General features: G+C 42.8%; 1 protein-coding gene across 1 annotated transcript in view; it reads right to left on the bottom strand.

Annotated features, from left to right (window-relative positions):
• The window catches only part of Nup210l (nucleoporin 210 like), a 73,772-nt gene that overhangs the window by 4,629 nt on the left and 45,643 nt on the right, over nt 1-23,500 (bottom strand). The window contains exons 24-35 of the mRNA XM_090340938.1: nt 22,396-22,458; nt 21,440-21,619; nt 18,991-19,071; nt 18,748-18,879; nt 16,441-16,599; nt 14,859-14,950; nt 10,488-10,662; nt 9,815-9,990; nt 7,795-8,012; nt 6,097-6,233; nt 2,986-3,112; nt 511-660 (exon numbers count right to left, since the gene is read on the bottom strand). Of these exons, the coding sequence (XP_090197064.1) occupies nt 511-660; nt 2,986-3,112; nt 6,097-6,233; nt 7,795-8,012; nt 9,815-9,990; nt 10,488-10,662; nt 14,859-14,950; nt 16,441-16,599; nt 18,748-18,879; nt 18,991-19,071; nt 21,440-21,619; nt 22,396-22,458 (1,690 nt within the window). The remainder of the gene's footprint in view (nt 1-510; nt 661-2,985; nt 3,113-6,096; nt 6,234-7,794; nt 8,013-9,814; nt 9,991-10,487; nt 10,663-14,858; nt 14,951-16,440; nt 16,600-18,747; nt 18,880-18,990; nt 19,072-21,439; nt 21,620-22,395; nt 22,459-23,500) is intronic.

Genomic DNA, 23,500 nt, shown 5'->3' with positions numbered 1-23,500 from the left:
TGGTAGCCTAGCATGCACGAAGACCCGGGTTTGATACCTTAGTGCCACATACATAGGAAAAAGCCAGAAGTGATGCTGAGGTTCACCTGGTAGAGCTCTAGCCTTGAGAAAGTCCAAGGACAGTGCTCAGCCCCTGAGCTCAAGCCCAGGACTGGCAACAAACCCCCTGCAGTTTCATGTCAGATAAAACTGGAAAGTGTAGCCAGGCCCAGTGGTTCACACCTGTAATCCTAGCTGCAACAGGATGCTGAGATCTGAGGACCAAAGTTCAAAGCCAGTCCTGGGACAAAGCACCTGAAACATCTCAACCTACAAAACCTGGAAGTTGGGCTTGCCTTAAGGGTAGGTCGGTAGCCTTCAGCTGAGGAGCTCAGGGACTGTGCCCAGGCCAGGTGTTCAAGCCCATGAACCACAAAAACAAAAAACAAAGACACCAAACCTGGAAAGTGTAAGTGGACAATTAAAGTGGTAGTTGTATAAGTAGGTAAGTACAAAACTACTGGACTCTACCTTTCTCTATGCTGTACTCCGAATGAACATGAAAGACTTTACTTGCTGGAATGTCTAGTAAAGTATTACTAAACTGCACGTGGCACAGCATGAGTGTCTCTGGAAGAAGTACTTCAGTAATTGCTGAGACCTGTTTTGGGGTACAGGATCCTAAGGAGTGAAAAGATAAATCACTAACAATGTATAAAATGATTAGGTCTAGTAAGTCACTACCTACTTGGGAATGATTATGGTTCAAAGGCCAACTTAAGATGTTTTTGAGATCCCATCTCATCTCAACCAATAAAAAGTTGCATGCCATATCACATGCCCATTGTATTAGCTATGAAGGAACTGTGGGATTACAGTCTAGTTAGGCAGACATTGAAAGTACATTCAGAAAATAGGGGAGGCAACAGATGGGGTGGGTTATGCTTGTAACCCTGGTTATTCAGGAGACTTGAGATCTGAAGATGATGTTTGGAGCCAGCTAAAGTCAGATTCATCTCCAATTAACTTCTAGAAAGCTGGAAGTAGAGCTGTGGCTCAATGGCAGAGGGCTAACCTTCAGCAAAAAAAAAAGCTCAGGGACAGTGTCCAGTCCCTGAACTCAAGCCCCCAGACCTGCACACATACAATCCCCTTTTCTCCCCCTACTCACACAATGCTTCTTGCTATCTTTTCCCCTGTTATCAGTTGTGGGACATGAACTCTGGGCCTAGGTATTGTCCCTGAGCTTTTTAGCTCTTGCTCAGGGAAACCCTCTGAGGCACAGCACTACTTCCAGTTTTCTGGTGATTAATTGGAGATCTCATAGACTTTTTTAGTGTCTGGGATGGCTTTGAACCACGATCCTCAGATCTCAGCCTCCTGAGTAGAATTATAGGTGTGAGCCACTGCATCTGCTTTTTCTTATTTTTTTTTAGGAAAAGGGGATAAAAATTTGCTTGTATGTGTGTGCGTGCGTGCGTGTGCTGCTTCTGGGCTTGAACTCAAGGCCTTATGTTCTTGCTTGGCTTTTCCACTGAAGGCTGGCATGCTACCACTTCAAACAGCTGCATTTCCAATAGTGTGTATTCTGAAACAGACATAGCTACTACTAATTGTTACCTTGTACAAGACTTTGTTCCTAACCTTGTTCTTAGCTCTCAACCTTAAAAAGGAAGGTATTAGCCAAGTTCAAGCCCCATGACTGACCAGGAGTGAGGCCTAGAAGTAGAGTGCTTGCCTAGCATGAATGAAACCCTGGATTTGATTCCTTGATACGACATACACAGAAAAAGCCAAAAGTGGTTCTGTGGCTCAAGTGGAGAATAGCTAGCCTTGAGAAAGTCCAAGGATAGAGACCAGGCTCTGATTTCAAGCTACCAATCTGGCACACACACAAAAAATTCCTAGTATAAGATCTAGAATGATTAGGTTTTTGTTTTGTTTTTGCAGGGTCCTGCTAGGAAACCCAGGCTGGAATCACAGCTCTGTCTCACTATGTAGCCCAGAGTAGAAATTAGTCCTTGTGTTGCAGGCATGTGCTACCATGCCTAAATTAGGAGGCGCATATTTTAGTTTCTTTCCTCCTTATTACCCTCTATTCCCTCCCCTGTTCTGAGGCTAGAACTGAGGACCTTGTGGCTTGCTGGACAAGCACAAAACTGGTCATGCCTCTTGCCCTTATTGTTTTAATTATTTTGGAGATAGGGTCTGGAGTTTATGCTCAGGTTATGCTGGACTATGATCCTGGACTTTTTACATAGCATTGCCACAGTGCCCAACTATTACCCGAGATGGGATCTCATGAACTCTGTTCTGTCTGGCCTTGAACTTCTATCCTGATCTCTGCTTCCCTCATAGTCTGAGTAACATGTGAGCCACTTAATCCTCCTCTCTTGGACTTCCAAATGCTGGATTACAGTGGGCTTACCACCTGCATATCCAGTTCTTTGTTATCCCCAATAAAATAGGGTAGTAGCAACTGAAGGACAAAACATAAACCAAGTGCCAAGCAAAATCATTCTGTACAGTCCAAAAAAAAAATCTCAATTTTAGAAGAAAGCTTTAAATAGATTTCCTAGACCTTACCTTGGACTTAGCTGGAAGTAGAGTTATGGATCAAGTGTTCAGTGGGCTGGCCTGCAGCTAAAGAAGCTCAAAGCTCAGGGAGTGCCCAGGCCTTGAGTTCAAGTCTCAGGACTGTCACAAGAAAGATTCAGAGGATCATAGTTTGAAGCCAGCTCAGGCTGTACTCTAAGATAACAACCTCCAGGACTGGTGTCAGAAAAATAAAAAGCAAAAAACAATCCAGTCTGGGGGCATAGCTCAGAGTGGTAAAGCTCTTGCCTAGTATGTATAAGGCTATGGGCTTGACCCCCAGGACCACAAATATTTGTGACATCTTAGACGGCTATGATTTGTCAAAATGCAATCAATTTTGAAATACAACATTTACAAGAGAAGGGAGACATGGAGACAGTAACTTGGACTTCTGAAGAGATTGCTGACCTTTGAGATTGACACCGTTTCTGCCAGTGGTGATGAAGAGTTTGAATACAGTTGAATTGGGGGTATTGGTGAGATAAGTCTTAAGATCATAACTAAGCATTAATCTTGATGATGCATTGACTGTTACCTGTCAGCAAACCAAAAAGACTTTTTAAAAGATATAGTTCCTTCTGTGCAGGTGGGGGCATGGTGGCTCATGTCTGTAATTCTAGCTACTCTGGAGGCTGAGATCTGAGGATCAAGGTTCAAAGCCAGCACAGGCACAAAAGGACTTGAGACTCTTACCTCCAATTAACCTCTAGAAAATAGGAAGTAGGCCTTAGCTCAAAGGTAGGGCGTAGCCTTCAGCTGAAGAGCTAAGGGACAATGTGCCTAGGCCCAGGGGTAAGGCGGTAGCCTTGAGCTGAAGAACTCAGGGACAGGACCCAGGCTTAATTCAAGCCCCATGACACCCCCCCCAAACAAAAAGTTATCTCCCTCCCCACCCCCCATAACTTATGGTAACCAAAGCATCTGTTTTGAACATATGAACTAACCTTTGACCACATATATGAAAAACACCATCAGTTTACTTTTGGGGAGAAATATTTCCTAGAAAGAAAATTTTATCCTAGCTACTCAGAAAGCTGAAATATGAGGATCACAGTTTGGAAACCCTTACCACTATCTAACTAATAAAAAGTTGAAAGTGAAGGTGTAGCTCAAGTGGCAAGAGTGCTAGCCTTGAAAGAAAAATCCGATAAGTGTGCAAGGTTTTGATTCAAGCCCAGTACTGTCACACACAATAAAGCAAAGTAAAACTTATCCATTTCTTTTGCTACCTTCCAGGAGTTCCTATTTAAAATAATTGCAATAAAGGGTCTTTTGAAAATAACTGTACTGTTTGTTTGTTTGTTTTTATTTGCCAGTCCTTGGGGCTTGGGCTAAGGGCCTGAGTACTGTCCTTGGGCTTTCTCAAGGTTAGCATTCTGCCACTTGAGCCACAGAACCACTTCTAACCTTTTCTGTGTATGTGATATGAGAAATTGATCTAGGTCTTTGTGCACGCTAGGCAAACACTAGCACTAGGCCACGTTCCAGGCCCCATTTTTTCCCTTGAAAGTCCCGAGTTTGGGCTCAGGGCCTGAGCACTGGCCTTGGGCTTTCTCAAGGCTAGAGCTTTACCACTTGAGCCACAGCACCACTTCTGGCTTTTTTTCTGTGTGTGTGGTACGGAGGAACTGAACCGAGTTTTCATGCATGCTAGACAAGCACTCTACCACTAAGCCACATTCCCAGCTATGTCTTCAAACTTTAGAAATTTCAAAGTTAGGGGCCGGGAGTTTGGCCTAGTGGTAGAGTGCTTGCCTAGCATGCACGAAGACCTAGGTTCAATTCCTCGGTAACACATACATAAAAAAAAAAAAAAGCTGGAAGTGGTGCTGAGGCTCAAGTTACAGAGCTCTAGCCTTGAGAAAGTCCAAGGACAGGGTTCATGCCCTGAGCTCAAGCCCAGGACTGGCAAAAAAAAAAAAAAAAAAAAAAATTTCAAAGTTAGCCAGGTACAGTGGCTCACGCCTGTAATCCTAGCTACTTAGGAGACAAACATGAGACTCATATCCAATTAATCACTATAAAATGGGAAGTGGGGCTGTGGCTCAAGGAGTAGGGTGGTAGCCTTGAGCTGAAGAGCTCAAGGACAATACCCAGGCTCAGAGTTCAAGCCCCACGACTGACCAAAAAAAGAAAAAAGAAAAATTTCAGTGGTGTATGTATGTGTACTGCCTATTATTTTTGGGACCAAACTGTTCCCCTTTCTTGTGGTTTTGGAGATGGAACCAAGGCCCTTGCCTGAGCAAGGCAAGTACCCTAACCTTCAGGGTGTGTGTATATGGTTGGGGGTCAAACCCAGCGCCTTGTGCATACTACCATCCCTGGCCTACTATCATATCTCACCTGTATCACTGCAGAAGACTCTCAAATGGTTGACTTCTACCTTTGCCTCTACTATCTAATATCAACCAGTAGCCACAGTGATGTCTTAAAAAAGAAATCACATTAGTCATTCTTCTGGTGAAGGATAAACAGTATTAATGTTCTAATAAAATTTGCTTTATATTTGTTATATGTATTTCATTTCCTAAGACATGTTTTCTTTTCTTTTTTTTTCTTCTTTTTTTTACCAGTCCTGGGCTTGAGCTCAGAGCCTGAGCGCTGTCCTTGGACTTTCTCAAGGCTAGAGCTCTACCACTTGAGCCTCAGCACCACTTCCGGCTTTTTTCTATATATGTGGTACCAAGGAATCGAACCTGGGTCTTTGTGCATGCTAGGCAAGCACTTTAACCACTAGGCCAAACTCCCGGCCCCCTAAGACATGTTTTCTACATGCATATTCCTTTTTTTTTTCAGTCCTGGGGCGTGAACTCAGGGACTGAGCACTGTCTTTGGGCTTTCTCAAGGCTAGCGCTCTACCCCTTGAGCTACAGCACCAGTTCTGGCTTTTCATTCTCCCTTTCTTTCTTCCTTCCTTCCTTCCTTCTTTCCTTTCTTTCTTTCTTTCTTCTTTCTTTCTTGTCGGTTGTGGGCTTGAACTCTGGTCCTGGTTGCTGTCCTTGAGCTCTACAGCTCAGCTACACTCCTACCTCTTGGCCTGGGTGTTGTCCCTGAGTTCAGCTCAAGGCTACCACCCTACCCCCTAAGCCACAGCACCATGTCTGGTTTTTTGGTGGTTAACTAGAGATAAGAGTCTCACATTCGGGCCGGGAGTTTGGCCTAATGGTTAAAGTGCTTGCCTGGCATGCATGAAGACCCGGGTTCGATTCCTCGGTACCACATACATAGAAAAAAGCTGGGAGTGGTGCTGAGGCTCAAGTGGTAGAGCTCTATCCTTGAGAAAGTCCAAGGACAGTGCTCAGGCCCTGAGCTCAAGCCCAAGACTGGCAAAAAAAAAAAAGTCACATTCTTTGGTGCTTGGGCTGGCTTTGAACCTTGATCCTCAGATCTCAGCCTCCTAAGTAGCTAGAACTATAGGCATGAGCCATCATGCTAGGCCACACTCCCAGCCCTCTATGTGCGTATTCTCAACACAAGAAAATAGTCACTCTAGAGTCTTCAGTATACTTGAAAACATACCTCTCTGTATGTTTTCACTACTCCTGGGATGTCATGAAAAATTGTTGCAGTTCCTGGGCTCCTGGCTATGCCTACTCCAGTGACAGTGTCTGTTTGTAGAATATTGTCAGCAGAAATCATCCATATCCCAGGCTCACCTAGGAAAAGTAAGAAAAAGCACTTGGCTATAACCTTATTCAAACTCCAAATGTGTAGGCCAAGACCATATTGTTTTCAAGAATCTCTTCCCAATAAGAATATACAATTTTTCTGAATGTTTCCATTCCATATATCAGGACAACAAAAATAATTGGGGCCAATGGCTCAAGCCTGTAATCCTATCTACTCAGGAGGCTGAGATCTGAGGATCAGGTTCAAAGCCAGCCCAGACACTAAAGTCTCCAATTAACCAGTAGAAAACCAGAAGTAGAGCTGTGGCTCAAGGGGTGGGGCGGTAGCCTTGGGCTTAAGAGCTCAGGGACAATGCCCAGGCCCAGAGTTCAAGCCCCACACCAGGAAAAAAAAAAAAAAAATCAGAAGTTGCAGTATGGCTCAAGTGGCAGAGGGCGAGCCTTAAGCAAAAGAAGCTCAGGGACAGGTCTGAGTTTAAACTCCAGGACTGACTGGCCAAAAAAAAAAAAAGAGAGAGAGAGAGAAAATGTAACTCTTCTCACTCCTCTTCTTTGGAAAAAACATCATGTACAGCCTAAAAGTTTTTTTTTCTTCTTCCTGGGCTTGAACTCAAGGCCCAAGTGCTGTCTCTGGGCCTGTTTGTACCACTTGAGCCACACCACCACTTTTGGCTTTTTTTTTGAGTAGTTACTGCAAATATGAATCTCATGGGGATTTTTCTGCCCTGGCTGGCTTTGAACTGCAATCATCAGATCTCAGCCTCCTGAGTAGCTAGGATTACAGACATGAGTCACTGGTTACTGGAGATCTTGCTAAGGATGTCTGTGTCTTATTAAGTGTTACTCAGAGGAAGATGGTGATAACTGGTAGGAGGGAATATTTATTCATTTTAGTTGAACTCAAGGCCACCAAGGAATAGCAAAGATAGGTTGGATTATTCAGCTACAGGATTACTGATTCTGACCTGTGGCCCTTTAGCTTCCTCATCCAAAAGTGATATGTATCTAGATGTGCCCTCAAATTCTAGGATGGAAGACTCAAGGACAATTCTTACTACTGTAAAGGAGCTTCTGCTTCATTGATTTACTGTCATGGGATTACAGGTTTAGCTCACTGGCTCTGGATTACACACAGTAGTAGGTGCTTGCAAATCAACTGTTCCAGGATTGGAGTAGATGACTTTGGCTGGATAATATAGCTCCCTTTGTATTCAAATTCAAAATATGTAATTGATGACAATCTTGAGTGAAAAAGTCCAAGGGTGAGGCCAAGTTCAAGACTTAGTACCAGCACAAACATACAAACTAAAAGCAAGAAGGAAGGAGAAAGTATATCCTACATTATCTGCTTTATATAATAATAGGGCTATATGCCAGTAGTGATAAGTATTAACTAGCTGACTTCTAACTGGCTGTGGAGACAAGTAGTGTAGTCACTAAACAGTTATCAGTTAACACAACAAATAAACATTCAAAAGAATTCTTTTGCTCATCAAGGACCTTAGATTTTAGATCATTTCGAAGAAAACTTCTCTGAAATTTCTTAAAACGATCAGTTGTGGGATTGAGAAAGGAAAGGTATACAGACCATGCTGGTTGACAAGGTGAGTACTGAAGCAGATGACATCCCCAACAAAGGTAAGATTGGTGTCTGGTTCGATGGCATGTTCTACAGCAACAGGAATGTAATCTGCCATGCCTGGATGTCTCCGGTCCCAGAGTCCCACAAGGGTCACCCCTTTGTTTACAGCCTGGGCCATGTAAGTATAATTCTTGTTTCCTGGTCCAATAAGCAGCAAATCATCCCTGAAAGTAGACATGAAAGGTAGATATTTCTGACAAGAATGGTTGAGAGGGCCTGGAATTTGGCCTAGTGGTAGAGTGCTTACCTAGCATGCACAAAGACCCATGTTTGGTTCCTCAATAACACACACATAGAAAAAGCTGGAAGTGGTGCTGTGGTTCATGTGGTAGAGTGCTAGCCTTAAGGAAAGCTCAAAGACAGTACTCAGGCCCTGAGTTCAAGCCCCAGGACTGGCCAAAAAAAAAAAAAATGGCTGAGGATCTAGCTCAGTAATAGAGTGCTTAGCTAGTATTAGATGCAAACAAGAATGTTTATAAAGAATATAGATAGGGGGCCAGGAGTTTGATCTAGTGGTAGAGTGCTTGCCTAGCATGCATGAAAACCTGGGTTCAACTCCTTGTTACCACATACATAACTAAAAAAAAAAGCCGGAAGTAGTGCTGAGGCTCAAATGGTAGAATTCTAACCTTGAGGAAGTCCAAGGACAGTGCTCAGGCCCTGAGCTCAAGCCTAGAACTGGCAAAAAAAAAAAAAAAAAAAAAGAAAAAAAAGATAGGGTCTTCTTCTCAAACTGTTCCTATTTTTTGTTTTGTTTTGTTTTGTTTTTTTGGTGCTGGTCCTTGGGCTTGAACTCAAAGTCTGGGTAAGGTCCCTGAGCTTTCGTTCAAGGCTAGGGGCTCTACTATGGTTCCAATTCTGGCCTTTTTTTTTTTTTTTTTTTTTTTTTTGTGGGTCATGGGGCTTGAACCAGCCTGGGCACTGTCCCTGAGCTCTTCAGCTCAAGACTACCACCTTAACCCTGGGGCTGGGCATTATCTCTGAACTCTTCAGCTCAAGGCTACTATCCTACCCTTGAGCCAAGCTCCACTTCCTGTTTACTAGAGGTTAATTGGAGATAAGCCTCTTAGTCCTTCCTTTTGTGCCTGGGATGGCTTTGAACCTTGATCCTCAGATCTCAGCCTCCAGACTACCTAGGATTACAGGCGTGAGCCACTGTGCCTGGCTCTTCCTTCCTTCCTTTTTTTTCTATCTTTCTTTCTTTTTTGGTAGCTTATTAGAGATAAGAGTTTCAGGGGCTTTCCTGCCCAGGTTGGCCTCAAACCATGATCTCCTGAGTAACTAGAGTTACAAATAGAAGGTGCCTACTTTTGGATTCCCACATTTTATATCAACATGTTAAAAATGTGGTGTTAAATAAGGTGCGGTGGCTTATACCTATAATCCTAGCTACTCGGGAGGCTGAGATCTGAGGATCAAGGTTCAAAGCCAGTCCGGGCACAAAAGGACCTGAGACTCTTGTTTTTGTTTTATTTGGAGAAAGAATCTTCCTATATATTTAGTCAGGGTTGGCCTTAGACTCATAATCTTTCTGCACCTGCCTTTTAAGTTCTGGGATTACAGGTATGTGCTACCTTGTCTACCCCATATTTTTATTTTATTTTATTTTTATTTTTATTTTTATTTTTTGCCAGTCCTGGGCTTGAGCTCAGGGCCTGAGCACTGTCCTTGGACTTTCTCAAGGCCAGAGCTCTACCACTTGAGCCTCAGCACCACTTCCGGCTTTTTTCTATGTATGTGGTACCGAGGAATCGAACCCGGGTCTTCATGCATGCTAGGCAAGCACTTTAACCACTAGGCCAAACTCCCGGCCCCTATACCCCATATTTTAAAATCAACAGAAGAAATAAAGTTCAGATTACAAATTCAGAATATGAAACGAATTTGTTGGGGTTGCTAAACAAAATTGGCCTAGCTTGCAAGATTTCTACCACAGCAGAAACAACATTCCTTTTTACTTCCATACCTGTTCAGAGCCAGATAAAGCTGAGTATTGTGGGTGTGGAACTTTTCTCCAATGCTATTATAGAACTGAACAAGGAACATGACAGACATGCCCAAGGGAAAGGCTGATAGGGTCCTTCCTTGGGTTGTGTATAGCTTGGGGTGGCTGCTCATTCGCAAGTATGTCACTGGTGCTACCTGGGAGAGAGAAGAATGTAGTTCAGAGAAGGATGCACTCTTCCCACATTCTATGATTTATAATCTGATAAAATGGAGTGGTATTCTTCTATAGGAAACAGCTTTAAGATAACTGAAAGTTAAAGAAAAGATAGAGCATAGGAATGTTTATTTACTTATTACTGGTACTAGCAATAAATAAATGTGTGGCTCTACCACTTGAGCCCTGCTGTGTGTGTGTGTGTGTGTGTGTGTGTGTGTGTGTTGGTCTTGGAGCTTTGAACTCAGGACCTGAGTACTGTCCCTGAGATTCTTTTTCTCAAGGCTGGCTCTCTAGCCCTAGAGCCACAGCTCCACTTCTGGCTTTTCTTGAGTAGTTTATTGGAGGTAAGAGTCTCAATGGATTTTCCTGCCCATACTAGCTTTGAACATGATCCTCAAATCTCAGCCACCAGAGAGTAGGTAAGCTACCAGCACCCATCATCCCTTTTATTTTTCAAGTAGGTCCCTCAACTTACCTGTACCCCAGTTATAGTTGTTTGGTTGACTCCAAAAGGTTCTATAGAAGTTACTTCCAACACAGCAGTACCTGCAATGGAACCAGCTTTCAGGAGTCCTTGACCATCTTCTTCAATGACAGATGAGTTAGGAAAGCACCTGAGAACTCGGGAACTCACAAAGGCAGCGCCTTCCCTAGGAAACAAATACAACAGGGAGCAACTCTTTGGGGCCCCATTTAACCAGAGGGAAAGAACTAGAGGGGTGTGTGTGTGTGTGTGTGTGTGTGTGTGTGTGTGTGTGTATCTAACCAGAGGGAAAGAACTGCACACGCGCATGTGTCCTGGGGCTTAAATGCAAGGACTGGGCACTGTCCTTGAGCTTCTTTGTGTTCAAGGCTAGCAGTCTACCACTGGAGCCACAGTGCCACTTCTAGTTTTTGAGTTGTTAACTGAATATAAAAGTCTCTTGGGGACTTTTCTGCCAGGCTGGCTTCAAATTGTGATCCTCAAGATCTTAGCCACCTGAGTAGCTAGAGGTGTGAGCCACTGGCCCCAGCTGTACCTCACCTTTATAATAACAATAAAACAATTTTTAAAAGATCTGACCTCAGTATTGTATTTCATCAAAATTATATTGAGGGTTTGGAGTGTGGCTGAAATGGAAGAAGGCCTGCCTAGCAAGTATAAGGCCCTCAGTTTAAGCCTCAGTACCACCAAACAAATAAACAGTAAATAAAATAAATTCTGGAGCTTTGAGATACAGCATATTAGTAGAGTACTTTTTTTTTTTTTTTGCCAGTCCTGGGCTTGAGCTCAGGGCCTGAGCAATATCCTTGGATTTTCTCAAGGCTAGCGCTCTACCACTTGAGCCTCAGCACCACTTCTGGCTTTTTTCTATGTATGTGGTACTGAGGAATTGAACCTGGATCTTTGTGCATGCTGGGCAAGCACTAGTAGAGTACTTTCCTACTATGTGCAAGTTCCTGTCTTCAATCCTGAATGCCACAAAACAAGCAAAAACAAAACAAACTTTAAAAATATCAAATCCAACAAGAAAACACCTAGAATAGCCAAAACAGTTCTAGGCAAAAAGAGCAATGCAGGTGGTATTACAATACCAGACTTCAAACTCTACTATAGAGCCATAATAACAAAAACAGCATGGTATTGGCACAAAAATAGACCAGAAGATCAATGGAACAGAATAGAAGATCCAGAAATAGAACCACATACCTATAGTCAACTTGTATTTGACAAAGGAGCCAAAGATATACAGTGGAACAAACACAGTCTATTCAATTACTGGTGCAGCCACATGCAGAAAACTAAAAATTGACCTAGCCTTTTGCCATGCACAAGCACTAACTCAAAGTGGATCAAAGACCTCAATGTCAGACTGAAAACCGTGAAACTGCTACATGACAGAGTAGAAGAGACACTGGAACTCCTAGGCACAGGCAAAAGATTCCTGAACAGAATCCCAGGGTCACAACAGATTGGAGAGAGATTTGATAAATGGGACTACCTAAAAATAAAAAGTTTCTGCACACATAAAAGCATAGCCATAAAAGTAGAGAGACAGCCAACCAACTAGGAAATGACATTTACCAATAATACATCTGACAAATGCTTAATATCCAGTATCTACAGGGAACACAAAAAACTAATCCCCCCCAAAACCAGCAAACCATTCACTAAATGGGCAAGGGGACTAAGGAGAGTTATCAAAAGAAAAGATTAAAATGGCAGAAAAGCATTTGAGAAAATGTTCATCATCCATCGTCATGAAGGATTGCAAATAAAAACAACCCTAAAATAACACCTTACCCCAACAAGAATGGCCAAGATTTTGAACTCAGACAATGACAGATGCTGGCGGGGGTATGGAGAAAAAGGAACCCTACTACCCTGCTGTTGTGATTGTAAACTAGTTCAGCCACTCTGGGAAGCAGTGTAGAGGTTTCTTAAAGAACTGAAAAATTGACCTTCCCTATGATCCTACCATACTACTTCTGGGCATCTAACCTAAACATCATAAAAACCCAAGATATGATAAGGGCATCTGCTCAGCTAGGTTTATCTCTACAGTATTCACAATAGCCAGGCAATAGAAACAATTCAGATGCTCTACTGCAGATGAATGGATACAGAAAATGTGGTATATATATATATATATATATATACAATGGAATTCTACATAGCCACAGACAAGATAACATAATGGCATTTGTAGGGAAGTGGATTAATCTGGAGGGAATCATGTTGAGTGAGACAAGTCAAGACCAAAGGAATAAAAAGGCACATAGTATCCTTAATATGTGGCTATTAGATCCAAACAGTACAAGAGTGAGGACTCAAAAGTTACATACCCAATGCTATGGACATGGTACTGGAAATATAAACACAATTACATAGTCATAAAAACTTATGACTCTATAGACATAAAGTTTTATTACGGGGCCCGGAGTTTGGCCTAGTGGTAGAGTGCTTGCCTAGCATGCACGAAGACCCGGGTTCAATTCCTCGGTACCCCACATACATAGCAAAAAAAAAGCCGGAAGTGGTTCTGAGGCTCAAGTGGTAGAGTTCTAGCCTTGAGAAAGCCCAAGGACAGTGCTCAAGCCCTGAGCTCAAGCCCAAGGCTAGCAAAAAAAAAAAAAAAAAAAAAAAAAGCCAGAAGTGGTGCTGAAGCTCAAGCTCTAGCCTTGAGAAAGTCCAAGGACAGTGCTCAGGCCCTGAGCTCAAGCCCAAGACTGGCAAAATAAATAAATAAATAAATAAAAATAAAGTTTTATTACATAGATTATTATGTATCTATGACATACAATCCCTCAGCCTAATTTTGATTATGTTCTAAAATGTAAGTGCCAGTGATTGTATATAGATTCCCTTCTTGAATACCTGTTTGTTAAACACATTATTTGAAATATGATGTAAAAATCAATGTTCATAATTTAAAAAAAAATCAAATCCTCAGGCTGGGTGTATGGAAGTGTATGTTGTAATCCAAGCTGCAAGTAATCCAATAGATGCAGATCATTGTTTGAGAACTACCTCAGGAAAAAAATGTGACACTCTACCTGGAAAACAAAGTAAAAAGGGTGAGGGGCATGGCTCAAGTAGCAGAACACCTGCCTACCAAGTGCTAGTACTAAGTTCAAACCCCAGTACTGCAAAAAAATATGCAAGTATTCCTCCGCCCCCACAGTCCTGGGGCTTGAACTCAGGGCCTATGCACTCTCCTGGAGTTTTCTCAAGGCTAGCACTCTACCACTTAAGCCACAGCACAATTTGTGGCCTTTTCTGTGTCTGTGGTAACAAAGAATCAAACCCAGGGCTTCATGTATGCTAGGCAAGCACTCGACCACTAGGCCACGCTCCTGGACCCCAAAATTCAAGTCTTACTACATATTTACCATAAAAAAGATTTGGGGCTGGGCACTACTGCTTTATGCCTGTAGCCCTAACTACTTAGTAGGATAAGATCAGGAGGAATGTGGCTTGAAGCCAGCCTGGGAATACATATGGAGACGCCTTAGTCAACAGCTGGACATGACAGCACACCTGTTATTCATTCTACCTATGTAGGAGGCTAAGATATAGAGGACCACAGCTCTAGGACATCTGGGACAGAAAAGTTCAGGACATTTCATCTCAAGGGAAGAAACTGGTGTGGTAGCTATATTCATGTCATTCTAGAAGTGGCAAGAAGCCTAAAAGGCATGGATGAGTGTCTAGGAATATGCCCAGGCTTAGTAAGTAACACCCTATCTCAAGAATAACCAGAGCTGAGCTGGGAGTGTGATAAGCTGAGAGTGCTTGTCTAGCATGCACGAAGCCCTGGCTTTGATTCCTCAGAAAAAGCTGGAAGTGGTACTGTGGCTTAAGTGGTAGAGCATTAGTCTTACAAAAATCTCAAGGACAATGACCAGGCCCTGAGTTCAAGCCCCAGTACTGGAAAAAAGGAAAAAAGAAAAAGAAAGAAAGAAGGATTGAACTGAAGAGCTCAGGGACAGTGCCCAGGCTGAGTTCAAGCTTCATGACCCATAAAAAAAAATAGGAAGGAAGGAAAGAAGGAAAAAAAAGAATGAGTCTTGTGCTGGGTGCTGGTGGCTCACACCTGTAATCCTAGCTGCTCAGAAGGCTGAGATCTAAAGATCATGGTTTGTAACTATGCCAGGAAGAAAAGTCTATGAGACTCTTCTTTCCTATTAACTACCAATAAAGCAAGAAGTATAGATGTGAACTAAGTGGTATAGCTCTAGCCCTGAGCAAAAGTTCAGGAACAGCACCTAGGCCCTGAGTTCAAGCCTGAGAGAGAGAGACAGAGAGACAGAGAGAGAGATACTTATAGTTAGAGCCTTGTCCTTCCTTTTCCATTTCCTTTACCTGTTGGTATGGAGTTTGAGCTGAGAATTCATGGGCATTAGAATTTGCTCAGGTTGGCATTCTGGGTAGAAAAGTTGGAGTTTTTCAAATACCTACAATGAAACAATGTTTTTCTTAGTTCTAGAAAAGACAAATTATGACTTACTCACATGTACTTTAATATAACCTGAAAAGGATTACATACTAAATAAATGGTAACTATCAGGGATGGGGAATGCCCAGCCCTCAGACCATATAAAGCCCAAGAAACCATTATATGATGGGACAGACATACAATTTTCATTGTTTGTGGCTGCTCCCCTGTGCTGAAATTTGGTACTCAAATGATGTTTTTGTTTGTTTGTCAGTTGTGGGGCTTGAACTCTGGGGCCTGGATGCTGTCCCTGAGCTCTTCAGATCAAAGCTGCCACCCTACTCTTGGAGCCACAGCTCCATTTCCGGTTTTCTAAAGGTTAATTGGAGATAAGAGTCTCTCTGTCTTTAGTGCCCGGGCTGACATAGAACCTCAATTCTCAGATCTCAGCCTCCTGAGTAGCTAGGATTACAGTGTAAGCCACTGGTGCATGGCTTTTTTTTTTTTTTTGCCAGTCCTGGGGCTTGAACTTAGGGCCTGAGTACTGTCCTTGAGTCAAGGCTAGAGCTCTAACACTTGAGCAATAGCACCAGTTCCAGCTTTTTTCTATGTATGTGGTACCGAAGAATCAAACCGGGGTCTTCGTGCATGCTAGGCAAGCACTCTACCACTAGGCCCTGGCTTGCTTCTTTCCCTTCCTTCCTTCCTTCCTTCCTTCCTTCCTTCCTTCCTTCCTTCCTTCCTTCCTTCTCCCCCCCCCCCACTCTCTCTCTTTTCTTTTTGGTGCTAGTCCTGGAGCTTGAACTCAGGGCTTAGGTCCCTGAGTTCTTTTGCTCAATACTAGCTAGCACTCTACCACTTCAGCACAGTTCCACAGCTTTTATTAGTGCTTTATTGGAGATAAGAGTCTCACAGACTTTCCTGACCAGGCTGGATTTGAACTTCGATCCTCAGATCTTAGCCTCTTGAGTAGCTAGGATCACAGCCATGAGTCACTAGCACCTGGAATGTCTTCTGAATTCTAAAAGCAATAGCAACCATTGAGCTAAGTTAGGATTGTATTTTCATGCTATTAGTGAATATAACTGAATATACTTTTTTTTTTGGTCTGTCGTGGTCTTGAACTCTGGGCCTGGCCACTGTCCTTGAGCTCTTCAGCTCAAGGCTAGCACTCTACCACTTGAGCCACAATGCTGCCTTAGATTTTCTGGTGGTTGAGTGGAGATAACGGTCTCACAAACACTCAGCATCTAAGAAGCTAGGATTACAGATATGAGCCACTAGCACCCAGCATCCAAATAGCTATATTATAATGTATTGAGAGGTTCAGAAAAAATCCTTCCCCAGTTGTGGTACAGTATTCATAAAGTAGGAAGTGAAAGGAGAGCATGAATAACACAGATCCAAGAGTACAAACTCCTGGGAATGCTTGCAGACTAAGCTTTTCATGGAAAATGTGATTTTCTCCTGTTTGATATACAGAAACAAGATTTGGAGTTTGGAGCTTACCAGAATCTGGACTTCATCAGATAGTTCCACCCCATTCCCCTCAAACTGCCCCAAGGAACTGTTAATGCAGTGAACTGTGACTTTGATACTGGTTCTGCCAGCTGCTTTTGTGTGGACAACCATGGCAAAGTTATTCTCCACTGGAAGCTGCAGAAAAACCTAGATGGCAAAGGAACAGATTTAAAAAATATTCATAACTAAACACTGAGCTTTGCCTTTTTTTTTGTTGTACCAATAGGGGAATATACGTTGAAGATAGCTATCAAGAATTCCCTTCTGGGGCCGGGAGTTTGGCCTAGTGGTTAAAGTGCTTGCCTAGCATACACAAAGACCCGGGTTCAATTCCTTGGTACCACATACATAGAAAAAAGCCGGAAGTGGTGCTGAGGCTCAAGTGGGAGAGCTCTAGCCTTGAGAAAGTCCAAGGACTGTGCTCAAGCCCTGAGCTCAAGCCCAGGACTGGCACAAAAAAAAAAAAAAAAAAGAATTCCCTTCCTTCCTTCCTTTTGTTTTGGGATGTAGCTCAGTGGCAAAGCACTTGCCTAGCAAATGCACCATTCTGGGCTCGATCCCCAGTACCAAAAAAAAGAAAGAAGGCCTCAAATGCTCTACTACTTGAGCTATGTCCTTAGCCCACTGCTTTTTTTTTTTTTTTTTTTTTTTTGCCAGTCCTGGGCTTGAGCTCAGGGCCTGAGCACTGTCCTTGGACTTTCTCAAGGCTAGAGCTCTACCACTTGAGCCTCAGCACCACTTCCGGTTTTTTTCTATGTATGTGGTACCGAGGAATCGAACCGGGGTCTTCATGCATGCTAGGCAAGCACTTTAACCACTAGGCCAAACTCCCGGCCCAGCCCACTGCTTTTTGTTCTTAATTTAATATTCCTTTTGTAACAGAGGATCTTGGTAATTTTGTCCGGGCTGACCTTGAATTCAAAATCCCGCTTCTGCCTCTTAAATGCTGGGATTACAGGTGTATACTACCATTCTTGCTTTACATAGAGACCTTTTTATAGTCTATTTCTCTCCTTTTCCTTCCTTCCTTCCTTCCTTCCTTCCTTCCTTCCTTCCTTCCTTTCTGTTTTCTTTTTCTTTCCTGTTGCCCATTTCATCAACCTTAACCTATTTTTAGTTTAGGGCAAGAAAAGAAAGTCATATTTGCAGGGCAGCAGTGGCTCATGCCTGTAATCCTAGCTACTCAGAAGGCTGAGAACTGTGGATCGAGGTTCAAAGCCAGCTCGGGCATGAAAGTCCATGAGATTCTTATCTCCAATCAACCACTAGAATACCAGAAGTGGCGCTGTGTCTCAAGTGATAGGGTACTAGCCTGGAAGGGTTCAGGGATAGGATCCAAGCCCAGAGTTCAAGCCTCACAACTGACGAAAGAAAGAGAGAGAGAGAGAGAGAGAGAGAGAGAGAGAGAGAGAGAGAGAGAGAGAGAGAGAGAGAGAGACTGGTTTGTAATCTTCCTGTTTCAGCCTTCTAAGTATTGGTATTATAGTAATGCATCATGCTTGCCTTGCATGCACAAAGACCCAGGTTCAATTCCTCAGTAGTGGTACATATAAAAAAGCTGGAAGTGGTGCTAAGGCTCAAGTGGTAGAGCTCTAGCCTTGAGAAAGTCCAAGGACAGTGCTCAGGCCCTGAGCTCAAGCCCAGGACTGGAAAAAAAAAAAAAGAAAAAAAAAACAGATTAAAAATAATATTATCTGAGTACTTAAATTTGGATTCTTCATATGATTTTCAGGTTTCCAGAGTGTGAACTAGAGAAAAAAGATGAGTAATATTTTTTTTTTCCCGGTGGGTCATGGGGCTTGAACTAGGCCTGGGCACTATCCCTGAGCTCTTCAGCTCAAGGCTACAGCCCTACCCTTGAGCCAAGCCCCACTTCCCAGATTCTAGAGGTTAATTGGAGATAAGAGTCCCAGGTCCTTTTGTGCCTGGGCTGGCTTTAAACCTTGATCCTCAGATCTCAGCCTCCTGAGTAGCTAGGATTACAGGCGTGAGCCACTGTGCCTCGCTCCTTCCTTCCTTTCCTTTCCTTTCCCTTTCTTTCTTTCTTTCTTTCTTTCTTTCTCTCTCTCTCTCTCTCTCTCTCTCTCTCTCTCTCTCTCTCTCTCTCTCTCTCTCTTCTTTCTTTCTTTCTTTCTTTGCAGTTCATTAGCCATAAGAGTTTCATGAGCCACCTGGCCCAGCTGATAAGTAATAATATTGTAAGGAAGTAAACAAAATAGTCTAAACATATCATGAAATAAAATAAATTTGACATCACGATCCCTATACTGATATAATAAACAAATCAATTCACACCTCTGAATGTCTGGGCACTAGATCCAACACATCTCTTTTGCTCATGGACCAATGGAATATAAGGCCTGGGTTGGCACTGCTGAAGGAAAATGGAGTTTGAGTACTGGTCACTCCCATGACATAAACAGGCATCTGAAAAGAAAAAGAAATTACATAAATATGGATATGGATATTGATATAGATATATCTCCTGCCAACCTGTTGCTATCAGAATAAGCAACTAGATCACGCCATCTTACTGACCTCAGTGGCTGTGATGAGCCGAGTTGCAGCTGCGAGGATCCTGACAGCTCTTAGCTGAACAACTTCAATCTGCACTTCATCCTGTTCAGCAGGGTGGAGAGAAAGCTTATGCTAGGAAGGAGTTTCCTATGGCTAGAAAGAGATGCTTATGATAACCAGTTTGTTGTGCTGTTTTCTGCATTTAACAACAACATAAATTATCAACTGGGCACCAGTGACTCACACCTGCAATCCTAGTTACTCAGGAGGCTGAGATCAGGATTTTGGTTTGAAGCCAGCCCAGGCAGGAAAGTCTCTAAGACTCTTATCTCCAATTAGGTACTAAAACAATCCAGAAGTGGAGGTGTGACTCAAGTGGCAGAGTGCTAGCCTTGAGCAAAAAAGGTCAGGGATAGCATCCAGGTCCTGAGTTCAAACACAGGAAACAAAATGTCATACCAGAAATACATGTTTAGTTTTTATTATTATTATTATTGGTTAGTCATGGGACTTGAATTCTGGGCACTCTGGGCATGAGCGGGGTCCCTGAGCTCTTCAGCTCAAGGCTAGCCCTTGAGCTACAGTGTCACATCCATTTTAGTTTAGTTCTTTAAAAAAAAAAAATTCTTTGCCAGGTACCAGTGGCTCATTCCTGTAATACTAGCTACTCAGGAGGCTGAGATCTGAGGCTCTAATTTTCAATTAACTACCAGAAAATGGGAGTTAGTGCTGTGGCTCAAAGTGGTAGAGTGCTAACCTTGAGCTGAAGAGTGCCTAGGCCCAGAGTTTAAGTCCTATGATTGATTCCCCCCCCCAAGTTTTTTATGGCCAGGAGTTTGGCCTAGTGGTAGAGTGCTTGCCTAGCATGCATGAAGACCCGAGTTCAATTCTTTGGTACCACGTACATAGAAAAAAACTGCAAGTGGTGCTGAGCCTTGAGAAAGCCCAAGGGTAGTGCTCAGGCCCTGAGCTCAAGCCCAGGACTAGCAAAAAAATAAAAAAATAAAATAAAGAATTTTTTTTTTCCTTTGGGGCTAGAATGTGGCCTAGTGGTAGAGTGCTTGCTTAGCATTCATGAAGCCCTGGGTTCAATTCCTCAGTACCATGTAAACAGAAAAAGTCAGAAGTGGTGCTGTGGCTAAAGTGGCAGAGTGCCAACAAAAGGAACTTAGGGACAGGCCTGAGTTCAAGCCCCAGGACTGACCAGAAAATGTTTTCTTCTGTTTTGTTTTTTTGTGAATATGGACCATCTTACAACAATGCCAAGTACTCTTTTTTTTAGGTGGGTCATGGTGCTTAAACTTGGCCTGGGCACTGTCCCTGAGCTCTTCAGCTCAAGGCTACATCCCTACCCCTGGGGCTGGGCATTATCCCTGAGCTCTTTAGCTCAAGGCTACCACTCTACCCTTGAGCCAAGCCCCACTTCTCATTTTCTAGAGGTTAACTGGAGATAAGAGTGTCAGGTCCTTATGTGCCTGGTTGACTTTGAACCTTTATCCACAGATCTCAGCCTCCTGAGTAGCTAGGATTATAGGTGTGAGCCACCACACCCAGCTAGTACTCTATTTTTTACTAAAAATAATATATTGTTCATGTCTAGTTAAGAGTATAACAGATGGGGGCCGGGAGTTTGGCCTAGTGGTAGAGTGCTTGCCTAGCATTCATGAAGACCCAGATTTGATTCCTCGGTACCACATACATAGGAAAAAGCCGGAAGTGGTGCTGCGGCTCAAGCGGTAGAGCTCCAGCCTTGAGAAAAATTCAAGGACAGTGCTCAAGCCCTGAGCTCAAGCCCAGAACTAGCAAAAAAAAAAAAAAAAAAAAAAAAAAAGAGTATACCAGATGAAGGGGACAGAATAATATTGCTAATCCGGGTGGTGCGGTGGCTCATGCCTGTAATCCTAGCTACTCAGGAAGCTGAGATCTGCGGATCATGGTTCAAAGCCAGCCTGTGCACTAAAGTACTAAAGACCTTGAGACTCGGGGCCGGGAGTTTGGCCTAGTGGTTAAAGTGCCTGCCTAGCATGCACGAAGACCCGGGTTCGATTCCTTGGTACCACATACATAGAAAAAAGCCGGAAGTGGTGCTGTGGCTCAAATGGTAGAGCTCTAGCCTTGAGAAAGTCCAAGGACAGTGCTCAAGCCCTGAGCTCAAGCCCAGGACTGGCAAAAAAAAAAAAAAAGACTTTGAGACTCTTATCTCCAATTAACTTCTGGAAAATGGGAAGTGGTACTTGGCTTAACATAGGGGATTGTGGCCCTGAGCTGAGGAGCTCAGGGATAGCACGTTGGTCAAGTTCAAGCCCCATGATCCACCAAAAAAAAAAAATTGGAAGCAGTATTGCAGCTCAACTGGTAAAGCACTAGACTGGAGCAAAGGAGCTTAGGTATAGCACCCAGGCCCTAAGTTCAAGCCCCAGGAGTAGCCAAAAAAAGAAGAGTAGAACAGAACACAGGAAAGAACGAATACCTGGGAAAACACAATCACTTTGCCAGTATCTTCATTTACTGTCTGGATGGTACCTCGGACTACAGCTGTACCAACCACTTTTCCTGTAACTTGCCCCCTCCTATTAACAGTAGCCACAGTCTGATTGTTGATGGAGAAGTGAATGATAGACTGGGGCTGGGGGCCACCTTCCGACATTACCTAGAATGTAAACATACAAGTGAATGTGTGGGATGAGGGTAAGGAGTTATAGTTCTTTCTTTCAAGCAACATGATTTCTTTATCTTTCTTCTTTCCTTAAGGAGCATATCACACAACAACGCAAATATATACGGGAGAAATAGAAGGACTACAAACGAACCACAGGGATTAGAAGAGATAATTTATACCACATATATCAGGAATCAGGGAAAATAACTGTTTTATTATAAAATTCACTTGTACTTGGCTGGGAGTACACAAGAGGAGCATAATAGAAGAGCGCTTGTGGCAAAAAGAGAAAAAGGCAAATATGATTTTTCTGCCTTTAAGGTGACTTGCATCATTGAGCTAAGCCTAATGAGACATATCTATACCCTAGCACTTGGGAAACTAAGATAGGAGAATAATCAGAGACCTGTTGGGCTACATAGTATGATCTTGTCTCTGCAACAGTAACTATAACAACAAAGCAGAATAACAATAAAAATATAAAATAACAGTCGTCTGTCTCGATACTAATAAAACAAAATAAAACAAAAGATTGGGGCTGGGAATGTGGCTTAGTGGTAGCATGCATGAAGTCCTGGGTTTGATTCCACATAAACAGAAAAAGGCCAGAAGTGGTGCTGTGGTGCAAGTGGTAGAGTGCTTCCCTTGAGAATAGAGAGGCTCAGGGACAGTGCCCAAGCCTGAGTTCAAGCCTCACAAATGGCAAAAATAAATAAATAAATAAATAAATAAATAAATAAATAAATGAAAATAAAACAAAAGATTACCTGTATCATGTTAGTTGGAATGAGCGTCATCTTCTCTGGGACAAGTCTGAATGGAGGAAACACCTTGAGGGGAAAACCAAAAGGACAACAGTAATGAATGAGCCAACTTCATATTGAATGAACTTCATATTGATTGAGAACTTCTAAAGAAAAACTCCAAATTATGTGCAAATACATTTCACGAATATATGCATAAAATGACAGTTATGGGCTGGGAATTTAGCTTAGTGGTAGATTGCTTGCTGGCACTCATGAAGTGCTATGTTCAACTCTCAGTACAATGTAAATAGAAAATCCAGAAGGGGCAATGTAGCTCAAGTGGTAGAGTGCTAGCAGTGAGCAAAAGAAGCTTAGGGATGGTGCCTTGGCCCTGAGTTCAAGCTCCAGAATTGGCAAAAAAAAAAAAACAGGCAGTCACAATTATGTTTATAATAAAATGTCTTTAAAAATAAAAGTAGAACCAGGCCACACTCCCCGCCCCTTTACAATGTATTAAAAAAGGCTTTATAAGAAATGTACTCATGACCTTACATATGTAACTATGAGTTCTCTATACATCACCTTCACAATAAAATTACAAAGCAAAATGAAACAAAAAATAAAAATAAAAAATAAAAGTAGAGCTGGGCACAGAGGCTCACACCTGTAATCCTAGCTACTCAGGAGGCTGAGATCTGAGGATCACAGTTCAAAGCCAGCCCTGACACTTAAAATTCTGTGAGACTTATATTCAATTAACCACCAGAAAATGGGAAATGGTGCTCTGGCTCAAAGGGTAGGGTGGCATTCTTGAGCTGAAGAGCTCAGGAACAACACCCAGGCCCAGAGTTAAGTCCCATGACTGACCTAAATAAATAAATACATACATAAATAGATATTTAGGTAAATAAGAGAGAACAGTATAATTATTCTCCATCACATTTCACTCAGGACCACAGGATCTAGGAGCTGTTCCTGAACTTTTTTGCTCAAGGTTTATTCTACCACTTAAGTCACAGCTCTACTTCTGGCTTTTTTTCCCCCCCCTGCTCCTGGGAATTAAACCCAGGGCCTGGGTGCTGTCCCTGAGCCTCTGTGCTCAAGGCCAGCGTTCTACCACTTGAGC

Source organism: Megascapheus bottae, chromosome 10 (assembly GCF_031878675.1).
Source record: "Megascapheus bottae isolate mThoBot1 chromosome 10, mThoBot2.hap1, whole genome shotgun sequence".
Lineage (NCBI taxonomy): Eukaryota > Metazoa > Chordata > Mammalia > Rodentia > Geomyidae > Megascapheus > Megascapheus bottae.
Note: the sequence above shows the minus strand (reverse complement) of the source record. Positions and strands in the feature narration are given on the sequence as shown.